General features: G+C 30.7%; 1 protein-coding gene across 2 annotated transcripts in view; it reads left to right on the forward strand.

The window, feature by feature from the left end:
* LOC134707730 (heparan sulfate 2-O-sulfotransferase 1-like) overlaps positions 1 to 11387 on the forward strand; it is a 42428-nt gene extending 31041 nt beyond the window's left edge. For both annotated transcript variants that reach the window (XM_063567745.1, XM_063567746.1), the window contains 4 exons: positions 845 to 983; positions 8168 to 8265; positions 9108 to 9265; positions 10451 to 11387. In XM_063567745.1, coding sequence (XP_063423815.1) covers positions 845 to 983; positions 8168 to 8265; positions 9108 to 9265; positions 10451 to 10671 — 616 coding nt within the window. In that variant the 3' untranslated portion in view covers positions 10672 to 11387. The remainder of the gene's footprint in view (positions 1 to 844; positions 984 to 8167; positions 8266 to 9107; positions 9266 to 10450) is intronic.
* Positions 11388 to 12439: the final 1052 nt, after the last annotated feature.

Consider the following 12439-nt stretch of genomic DNA (forward strand, 5'->3'; position numbering starts at 1 on the left):
TTAACCGCTAAGGTTTTTTTTCTGCTAGGCAATTATTTTTTATATTCATAAATGTTGTAATTTTCTACATCAAATATGACTGTATATGTCAGTTAAGACGTATTAACTTCCATATTTTGTAGCTGACTGTGTTAAAGTCTTCTCCCGGGGGAATTTAGTCATTCCCTGTAAATGTTTTATCAATCCACTTCTGAGTTCTATTTTATATTGAACATGTAGACTTGGTGAACTTTTGTAATTAAGGAAATACACATTAGGAGATCAAGTTTGCATACGGAAAATATGTATAAAATTTGTATGAAACAAACTTCAACTAGATAAATACTGTTTATTAGTAAAAAAAAGTATCAGCTTGAAAAAAATTGAATCATGAATTTATAACAGTTGGTTTTATATAAACCTTAAGTAAAAAAGGATGCAGCTCAGAAAATCCCTCAAGATACAGAACCTCAAATAGATTAGGTAGAAATCCTGTGTATATTATGTATTTGATTGTAAATACATGATTTGTCCTTTGTATTCTCTTTTAGTCTTGTCTCAAATGACTTAGTAACTGTAAATTTAGTACTTTATACTGTTAGTTAAGTGTTTAAAAGTGTTGTAGACTGGAAACAATGAAACAGATAAGGTGCTATAATGAGAAAAATATATTGATATCAGAGTCTGGTTCTCTATTCACCAAAAATCTTACAAATAGAATTAGAAGTAAGGTATACTGAAATGTTCTTATCTAACAAGTGTTTTTTTTTTAGAAATGAGTCGCTGAGACACAAAGAGGCATTGACATCTGATTTGTAGTAGAAATCCTAATGGTGTGATCTAAGTTTACTTATTTTCATTTTAGGTTTGGTGTTGCGAAAAAGCCATTATACATCAACATTATAAGGAAGCCACTGGATCGATTGGTTTCATATTATTACTTTGTAAGATATGGGGATGATTTCAGACCAAGTCTACGGAGAAGAAAAGCAGGAAATACAGAGGTATATTCTAAATACTGTTAAAGCAGAAACTTTAGTGGAGTATTTTAATTTTGTTTATTTCATGGAAAGGATATATCCACGAAATTAAAAAACCATCATAAAATTTAACCTACATATAATGTCAATTCCATTTGCTGGAAACCACGAAATTAAATCCCCATGAAATCTTATATAGAGACAAAACCATGAATTTTAACCCCACGAAAAATTAATGTTTCTACAATATATTACATATACAATGTAAAGTAAATAAGTTAAACCACAAATAATTCTATTTTGGGGTTTTAGAATTCAAAAATAAACTACTTCTTAACATCACATTATTGAAAGAAAGAAAGTAAACCATAATGCCAAGGAAGTATTTGAAAGTTTTTAGATTTGATAATAAGAACAGAAGGGATGGTTTCAAAGGTTATAACCACAAAAGACTTTATATATTGTGTCATTTCCTCTTTCAAGATACCATATATAACTCATGGAACTATGATCTTGATTGAAACAGACCAATACTGATTGCCTCTTTCCAAAAGGACTTATATTTTTGTCCTTGTAGAAAACCATATGATGGCCTATAACTGCTTATATGTATACTACTACCATTTCATTTTAACTCTATTGTGTTGTTGTCTCATTGGCAATCATATTCCTCATTTCCTCATTTTCATATCAATATTTATGACCAAATTAGCATTAGGAATTAATAAGTTTGCTTAGACATGTTTATTAAAAAAAAAGAGTTTTCATTGGTTTGTCCTGTTAGAAGAGTTCAGATTGCGGAGGTTTCTAGTTTCTGCGGGGTTTGTTAGAAAAGGTTTTACTTTAAATCTACCTTTAAACAGGAGTATCATTTAAATGTTTTGAATGTGTGATGAAAACCACATACATACCGACCTTCAAACAAAATGTGAGATTACATGAGAAATGAGGTATTACACCGTGGATATGACTCTAAAACCACATTAGTGACCACAAAAGACTATTTATGCAATAAAACACATTTACAGCTACAAATGTCTTTCTAGGTGTATATTATATTATATATCCATGTCAGTAAATAAGTTGGTAAAGTGATCATTTATGAAATAATTCAAGCTGCTGATAAAGAAATCCTTGAAAAAACAGTTGAAAAAAAAAGGATAAAATTTTGTGGCAAATATAAAAATTCAAGATTTTGTAATGTCTTGTTTGTTGTACAAATACTGTGATGTTGGCTAAATTCTTTTACTCAAAATCTTTTCCTCATAAAAGCTATTACGGTAAAGCCCCTGCCGTAACAGAGGAGGCATTAAGTTTAATCCTTGTCCATCTATATTTCTAAATTGGTTTACATTCTCTAACTTTGCTTTCCCTCAACCTAATATTATGAACATATACACAATGCTAATTACCACAAAACACAAATTAAGGTTGAATTTTGTTGGTGTCAATTTTTTCTTTCTAGAGTTATGCCCCTTTAAAAAAACATCAGTCTTAAGAATTGAGTTGATCTGTACCAAAGTCATTTTTCATAATGGGTTTTACTTGATGTAAAACATAATTTTTTTCGAAGGTGTTAAATACTGGTTCATTGTATGATTTTACAAATTATTTTTTTTGTGACGCACGCCACCATGTCAGGTATACCACCCTATTTAAACACCTGTATATACCTGTCGTCTGCTTGAATAGGACACTTCTGATCCCTTGTCACAGATAACACCGCCTTGTCATAACACTGCTGGGTGATCTTAACTACGATCTTTTTGTCTGTTTTACTTTAAAATGACTTTTTTTCTGCTAATGTGCATTTTACATGGTTTACTTATTAAAGTTAATTTAAAGATCACAGTGTATGTTCTAAGTTTCAGGCAAGCTTTTTAAAATAAGAAGTACCTGTATTTAGAAATAAATATATTTTTCAAAAAATATATTTATAATAAGTCTTGATCTTTCTTACTTGGGGATTCACAAAATCTAACATGCAAAACTAAAGCCTGTATGGTTCTATGTGTAGTTTTCTTGCTTTCTTCAAGGTTTGGTAAAACGCCACATTCCAAAACAGAATTAATTCAAAGTCATTGAGATCCCAAATTATTTGCTAACCCCTTAGGCCTACTAAATTTGATTATCAAATCATCTGATTTTGATGTTTAATCTTTCCTTAAATGGAATTAAGATAAGCATTCCTAAATGATCCTGAAAAATCCAAGTTTGATGGATAAGTAAGAAGGAGTCAGTATATTTATGTTTTTATGTTAAAAAAATGCATGTTATTTATTGAAATCAAATGTATGTGGCAAGTTTTATTAATCATAGTTATATATCACTGAAAGGTTGTTCACATGAACTGCATCTAATAAAATAGATAAATAATTACAAAATTCAAATGTAATATAACTTTTTTATTGACATTTCATATTTATTCTGTATTTTTTATTACGCAATATGCACTGAGATATCCAATTCAGCTGTTGCCATTTCAAAATATCGAAGTATATTGCAAAAAAAATGTTAGATTGTATGAACATTCTTCTATGATTATTGGAAACCTTGAGTGTAGATATACAATCTGTTTTATAGCATGTCCGCCTCCTTTAATCTTAAAAATGAATCCCAATTTAAATTCTGCACTGCTTGATCCAGAGGGAGGGTTCCAGGGATTGGAACTCCCCTTTTTTGGACGATCAATGCATTTGAATGGAGAGATACAGTTGGAACCCTCCCTTTGTACTGGGTTGGGACCCCCCCTCAGATGGCAGACAGAAGGAGCAAAACATGATAAGAGAAAGCTTTTTGTGTTTAGGCCTTTTGGGTAAAAAAACCATTGAGTACTATTTACCCTGGATTACTTCCAATTTAGGTTTGACCAAAGATTTGAATACAATGTACACAAATAAACATGCAGTATTTTATGTAATAAAATATTGTGCTAAAATCTTATCAGACACTAGATGAATCTTGATATTAATTTGCATTAGGCATCTTATTCTGCTGAATAAAGGGATGATTATATCTATTCTAAAATATATGTTTTACATTTAAAAAAAAAAAATATTTTAACAGTTAAAGCATCAGAAATATTTTTGTAAAATCTGATAGAAGTCTTTGGTTATAAGAGCGCAATTATTTGTTTACATTTTACCGGCAAGTTTTTTACCCCAAGATGGTACTCAGAATTGAATCCTGTAAACGGCTTCAAATTTGTTGATACAGGATTGGAATTACACTTAATCGAAAGCTTATCCAATTAGGTTTAAAAATTGCTGAAAATCCTATTCACATTTTATGAAGTATAGAAAATATAATATATTTTCAATTTCTGCACGTTGGAGCCATTAAAAATATGCCTTTTTTATTAAGCGAAAAAAGTAGATGATCTTTTTCAACTGCATTTTAAGTCAATTTGAGCCGCATGACCCTATATTTTTAATAAGTTGTAATGCAACAATGGCATTTCTAGTAACAGGAACTGCCAGCCATTTTTCCCTAGTTTGTGTTGTCTTCGAGAAAAAAAATGCAGAACACTTGTGGTACCCTATGGAAAATCCATTACGAATAATTGCGCTCTTGTAACCCTTTGGTTCAGGTATTTTTAGACACCAACCTTTATCCAACCTTCACTGATTTTTTTTAAAACTTTGTCATTAATTATTTTGTATCAAAAGACAGTATCCTGAGTAAAATTTGAAATTTATCTAGATTTTACTGATAAATTAGATTTAGTTTTTGGTAGCCAACTTTCTCAGAGTCAATATTACAGTTTTACACGGACAGCAGTAATTGCTGGCAAGCCACAGAGTTCAACTATTCCCTGTACAATTTTTTTAGGAATGACGTTTTTTGTGAGGTTCTTAATTCAGGGCCTGTCTATTTAAAACACTTTGATTCAGAAATCTTTACTGCGAATATGTGCCTATGGCCTTCTAAAAATTATTCCTGATACGATTAATACCATGAACAATTTAGTTTTATAATCTGTTTTGTTATTTCTGATTCAAATAACAGGAAAATAAATTAGATTGTAGATGGAAGGATTGTTTTATACCTTTTCAAGATGTTAGACCTGATAGTAAGATAACCTTACAGTGACCTTGAAATTAGATAATTTTATTTGAAATACCAAGTACTTAGGAAGAATTTATTGTCATCATTTCAGGAGTATCATGTGGTAATAAATAATAGAAATTTTAACTAAACTAGAGGCTCACTGGAGCATTTAAATACCTCAGTCATTCATATATTATTTGTCAAAAGATCTTAGTTAGGTTTCAGGTCTCAAAAATATTCTTCTAAACTTTTAAAATGCTCTTGAAATGATATCATCATAACTGTAATGATATCTTTCATTGATATTGGCAATTAATGATGTCTTGATGAGGAAGGAGAAAAAAATGAAGGATTTAATGTTATAAGCGATAATTACGTACTTATTTGCAAACAATTAGGACATTCAATAATGGGAAGGTTATTCTGTCCTATAGCAAAGTAAATATTATCTTTGGAAAGTCAAGGAGACATTTGAGAGAATAAAGTTCATTTCATATAATGTAATTTACAAGCTTTTAGAGGTCCGTTTCAATCTTTGAGCTAGTATCGTAGGGAGATCTTTGAAGCATAATATATTGTCCCTGACTTGGTCTGATTATCTTAGCAATCTATTTAGTAATTAATGGAATGATTTTTATAGAGAAAAGATATAAACACACACTTAAGATACATATTCCACCCAGATGGTATCTATCTAATGTAAACAAAAACTAATTAGTAAGTTATTAATATAATGCATGTTTATTTTACTGATATCTTTTGATTAGAGAGTTTTCTGTTATGTTTATCAGTGATGTTTCTTTTATATTCATAACTTGGTAATTAGATAGATTGTGATATGAAGTGTGAATTAATAACTACATACATTGTAATTACTTAGGACTCTGAAGTGGAGAAAGATTTAAAATGAATGAGAATGATTAAATATGAGAGAATAATAAACACATAAAGCTCAAATAGAGAGTTGTTTGCTCTTTGGTCGTGTCGTTGTGTCTTTGACACATTCCCCATTTTCATTCTCAATTTTATTTATTAAAAGTCTTCCCCATTAGTTTTTACTGTCTTCAAATATCGTTATTTCCCCTATTTCTTCTGTTTATATAGATAAATCCTCATGTCCATCTCCCTCCCTCTATCCATCTGTCAGTCTGTCACATTATTTGTTTGCAGAATTAAATTTTTAAAGATTCCAAAGCGTCCAAATTGTCTAGTCAAAAGTGAAATCATAAAAGTACTGAACTATGATAAAAGTACTGAACTATGATGTGAAATTTCATTTAAATGATTCTGTTTAACTTTAATACCACCTTGTTCAGAAGGATTGTTAATTTTTACTTTAGTTGGGTTTATCAATTTTTTGGGGCAACAAGCCTGTTTCTTACACCAGTATTTCAAACCCATTTTTGTCTGGCCTTGACGGAGTCAAAAAGCGAGACATAGGTATGCTGTTTCCGGCGTTGGCGACGGCGACGGCGTCAACAATGTATTAGTTTGTGATTAGCTCAGTGTTATGGGGAACCACTAGTGGTATGTCAATGATAATTGGTATGCAGATGTATTACCATTGCCACATCTCATTGCCATGGAGATTATTTGGCTCCGCCCCCTCAGTCATGGTCTATTGACTTTGAATGGTTTGCTTACCTGTGTATTACTTTGTGATTAGGTCAGTTTATGGAGATCCACTTGTGGTACATCAATGATAATTGGTATGCAGATGTATTAGCATTGTCACATCTCATTGCCATGGAGATTATTTGGCTCCGCCCCCTCAGTCATGGTCTATTGACTTTGATTGGTTTGCTTACATTACATTATCTTAAATGTAAGATGGTAAGGTATTGCTATTTTGATTTCAACATTTTCATAATCAAAATTACAAAAAGGCGAGACATATCTCTGTGATAACAGTTGATGAACAAAATCATGATTCCGAATGACTAATTTAAATTATTGCCCAAAAATATGTACAGACAAAAAAGTAACTTCAAATAATATGCCAAATTTAAATACTTTGTTTTTAGACAAAATTCTTAATGTGGCAATTAGAAAATTCAATATCTCATTTAAATGTAATGTATCAAAAGGCATCTGAGAAAGGTCTATCATTGTAATTTACTAGACTTACTGGTAATGTACCCAAGAACCAGGCTTACTTGGTATGTCATGTTGATTAAGAGATTAGTCTGTAACATTTTGTAATATGTAAAAACACTTACATACTGTAATTACAGTAATTAGTAGTTTACTTTTCCATAGCTTTGAAGTTAGTTATCAATTAGATATATTTGTAGGATAAATGTCAAAAATACAATTGTCTGGTGCAATGATGAATGATAAAACTGCAAAACACAGAACATTGTCATTGTTTCGTTTATTTGTTTATTTGTCTTCATTGACAGTTTTTGCATTGTTTAGTTATATATGCTATGTTGTATTTGTTGATACCCTTTTGTCAATATCATCATCGCTAGGATTTCAGTTGGCCATAAAATGATAAAAATAGTTGGTTCTTTTAATTCGCCGTGCAACAATCTGTGGTTGCTCAGTGCAAAATGTGATTTCCAATCCATATGTACAAACAAAAAAAATGATTCTGATGTCCTTGAAAAAAAGTGCAGTAGCATAGTTGTGAGATACCGATTTTTAAGTTGTCAAATCTGATTTTAACATACAAGAAATAAAGATATTAAACACATTCAGACCTGCTGATGCACATTTAAACAGAGTTCCAATATTAGGACAAATACAAATACATTAGTGCATTAAGAGTAAAAGGTTTCCAGAATTAACGAAATTATTTCAAAACATGCGGTACATTAATATCCTCAGAAAGAATAGCACATGAAATTGTATCTCAATTAAAAAGGATTTTAAAGGCTGTTGGCTTCCATTTTAATTTTCTATATCTAAGTCAAAAACATGAAGAATTTGAATTTGATGTTATTTGTACAAGGCCATGTTGATGTGATATGTGCTTTATACTGGACATATATGCTGAACAATTAATTTATAACCCTGTTATAAGACCACTGAGGTATTTGACCAGCTTACTAGACTTTATCAGCCGCCAAGGCTCTGTTTGTTAAGAGAATGGCTACATATTCTTATTTATTATTTATTCTTTCATATATTTTTTTTGTTTTTTATCTTTTCAGACCTTTGATGAATGTGTAGCAAAGGGAGGTAATGACTGTGATCCTGTACATTTATGGTTACAAATACCATTCTTCTGTGGTCAGGATGCTGAATGTTGGTAGGTAACAGATGTAATTACTGGAAATTCTACAGTTTTGGTGATGTTTTTATTAATTAAAAAATTTGACAATATTAGGTTATCCTGATTCCTGTAAACTGCCTTCCAAGTTCTGTCGCTTATTAAAGAGTAAAGACATCTGAAAAAAGTACATGTATACATTATCATACCTATCTCACATAAAATGCTGTTCTTAGATGGAGGTTAGAATTACACCTATAGTGTTGTCTTCATTTTACTATGATAGATATAAGAAAATGTAGTGCCAATGAGACAACTCTCTATCCAAGTCACAATTTGTAAAAGAAAAAAAACATTATAGGTCAAAGTACAACCTTCACACCAAACAGCAATCTATTATGTGAAAACAAAATGCCAAATGTTTTTAAAAGAGAGAAATGAGATGAGAATGCTTGTGTGAAACCTAGGTCTCACCCTTTCTCTTGCTTATTTTTGTCATAGAAATAATAGGTGTTCATCAGTCTTGTAAGTGTTCTCATGGATACAATTCTTCCTAGATGTTTATAAAATTTAATTAAAAAGTTTATATCAATAATTTCTGGGGTGAGTTCAAAAATCAGCACTTACTGCTACAATTTAATTCTCATTGAAATGTAATTTATGTTACACAGTTAATGAATTAGCCTTTCTTGTTGAATATTTATAGAGAGTCCAGGCAAACTATTTTACAGGAATTACGGCCCTTTGAAAAGGAAAATATATGGAAAATAACATTATTAGTGATCTCAGGTCTTCATATTTATAAAAAGATCCAAACAAAGGATCTATTATTTTGTTGGTCCATGAACATTCAAATAACATGTATTACAATTTTTTTTCAGGAATCCTGGTAGTAGCTGGGCTCTAGAGAGAGCAAAATACAATATACTCCAAAATTATCTAGTCGTAGGTGTTACAGAACAGTTAGGGGATTTTATTGCTGTCATTGAAGCCACATTACCTCGTTTCTTTAGGGGAGCTGTAGCATTATTTAACGAAGGTAAGTTAGGTGATTTTATTGCTGTCATTGAAGCCACATTACCTCGTTTCTTTAGGGGAGCTGTAGCATTATTTAACGAAGGTAAGTTAGGTGATTTTATTGCTGTCATTGAAGCCACATTACCTCGTTTCTTTAGGGGAGCTGTAGCATTATTTAACGAAGGTAAGTTAGGTGATTTTATTGCTGTCATTGAAGCCACATTACCTCGTTTCTTTAGGGGAGCTGTAGCATTATTTAACGAAGGTAAGTTAGGTGATTTTATTGCTGTCATTGAAGCCACATTACCTCGTTTCTTTAGGGGAGCTGTAGCATTATTTAACGAAGGTAAGTTAGGTGATTTTATCGCTGTCATTTAAGCCACATTACCTTGTTTCTTTAGAGGAGCTGTAGCAATATTTAACGAAGGTAAGCAATCAGATTTCAAAGCTTAACTATTTTAAAAAACAATCACAATTCTAGGCAATGACTTCATTTTCTTTGTCCAAATTGGTTTCTGCACTCCAAGCGAGTTTGCCTTATCCAAATTTCATGAAACTGATACACAATGTTTAAGAACCACAACAAACAGACAAAGTTATTAAATCAGTGAGTCATTTACTGTTTTAGAGTTATGGCCCCTTTTAACTTGGAAAATTGGCAAGCTCTAGCATGGTCATTTGTGTCCGTAGACACATTATTCCTTTACTTATGTGTATAACTCAACTTTTTAATCCTTTGAAAATTTTCCAACAAGGTTGTGAACTATTAAATTGAGGTTTACATTAAGTTTTGTTAAAGTTGATTTTACTTTTATACTTCTAAGATACTAAGATTGAACAGTAAGCCAGAGTTATTTTTATGAAATAAATTATTGGTGTATTAAGCTGTTTTTTATGCCCCACCTACGATAGTAGGGGGGCATTATGTTTTCTGGTCTGTGCGTCCGTCCGTTTGTCCCGCCCCAGGTTAAAGTTTTTGGTCAAGGTAGTTTTTGATGAAGTTGAAGTCCAATCGACTTCAAACTTAGTACACATGTTGCCTATGATATGATCTTTCTAATTTTAACGCCAAATTAGAGATTTTACCCCAATTTCACGGTCCACTGAACATAGAAAATGATAGTGCGAGTGGGGCATCCGTGTACTATGGACACATTCTTGTTATGAAATAAATTATTGGTGTATTAAACATTTTTTTCTTTTGCAGGACGAAAGTCTCATCTAAGAAAAACTTCTCATAAAATTCCACCAAAGCCAGAGACTGTTAAAAGACTACAAAGTACACAAGTGTGGAAAATGGAACAAGCTTTTTATGAGTTTGTACAGGAGCATTTTGAATTTACAAAGAACCAAATATTTGAAATAGTTGATGGTGCTTATGTTGAGAAAGGAAATCTTTTTCATTATGAGAAAATACGGCCAAGATGAGAATGTATATAATTTGAATATATGATTGTTTACAAGAATATATCTTACAATTGAAAACATGTTAACTTTTTTAAAATACATGTAATAGTAAATCAAGAATATTCCTATATTTTTATCTCTTTTTACAAACATATTCAGTTGTTCAAATTTACTTTATATTTTATATTTTTTAATCATTTAACCTGGAAACAGATTTTTTGTTTAGAAGAAACAATTGACAAGAAAAATATTAAAATTAGTCTGCCCTCTGCAATTACTTTTAAAAACAAGTGGAGATAACTCTTGCATTAAAAAGTGTTGCAAATTATAAGATTAATTTGACTTTTAAAAGAAATAAATGCCCATAAAGTCCATTTATTTTGAAAAATAAGATTGTTGGGCTATATATTAAAATAATGAAAAACATGTTTGTTAAATTTTATCAGTGCAATTTATTTATTGGCAAGTACCTGACTGTATTAACATGAAGTTATTAGTTCTAGGCTTCCATGCTGGCTATGAGAGCTAAATTTTCATAATAATTAAATTACCTAACAGTGTTTCAGGTTTGACTTACATACTTCCTGCAAAGAAAGGGAGATTAACTTAATTAGTTTATCAGTTTTAATTACTAGACATATTCTTGCTGATAAATAATCTCAGGTTTTTACGTTCAGTTCACTTATCTCGATCATAGGCCAAAAATTAAAAAAAAAAATGTTTAGGGTTATGTTATATGAAAAGGAAAAAATTCAAAATTTTTAAATTTTAAATTTTAAAAGGAGGAACAGGTTTAAGATGAAGGGTTTGCACGGGGGCTGTTTTTGGACTGAAAATGACAGGCTGATTATGTATACAGAAAACATATGATTAATTTATAAATAGATAATATGTCTTTTCTTTCATTTATCATATCTTCTGATTGTAAAATGAATTTTCCAGAAGATATTCAACATTTTTGGCATTGAACAGAATTGCAGAGGGCAGATATGCCCCCTTCTATTTTCGACCAACTAGGACATTGAAATCTTAACAGATAAACAACTTCTGTGGCCTTACTTTAACCACACTCTTCTTGACAAACTAGGAAACTGAACCCTTAACAGATAAACAACTTCCAGTTGCCTTACTTTCACCACACTCTACAATGTACTGATAACATTGAGTCAACAGCCTTCAAACATGATAAAATCTCATGGTTTACCAAAGTTTGACAAAAAATTTACCAAAGCAAGCTGCATAAACATATTTTTTTAAAATGACTGTGATGTTCCTTCAAAATGGCACTACAGTATATAAGCTTTTCTTATATTATATTTTTCGATCAAACTGACTTCTGAGTAACGGGCAAACCACAGAATAAACATGTTAGCTAAGAACTGAAAATTACGTTATACGAGTTTCTAATACTATGTTCCTAATTTTGTCATTTTTTTTAAAAGGGAGACGGATTTATATAAGTTTTTCTTGTTTCCGAATCCCTGTATTTCATATTGTATAATTATATTTTGTGCACTTCTTGAAATAAAATATTGTTTAAACTAATTTACAAAGTTTATTATCAGATTTCAAATGAGCCTGTATATGTGCATTTTCTCAACTTTCATTTCCTCTTATTATCAGTATACTATATTTAGAAAATCATGCAACATCATGTGAAAAGTGCTCAGTTTTGCATTTGAGATATTTTAATTATATGAAATTGTCAGTAATATTATCTGCCTCACTTAGAAAGGAATTGGATAAAAGTTTTCTTTATTTTATATCATTTCTTTTGAACAGCATTGAA

Source organism: Mytilus trossulus, chromosome 2 (genome assembly GCF_036588685.1).
Source record: "Mytilus trossulus isolate FHL-02 chromosome 2, PNRI_Mtr1.1.1.hap1, whole genome shotgun sequence".
Taxonomy (NCBI): Eukaryota; Metazoa; Mollusca; class Bivalvia; order Mytilida; family Mytilidae; genus Mytilus; species Mytilus trossulus.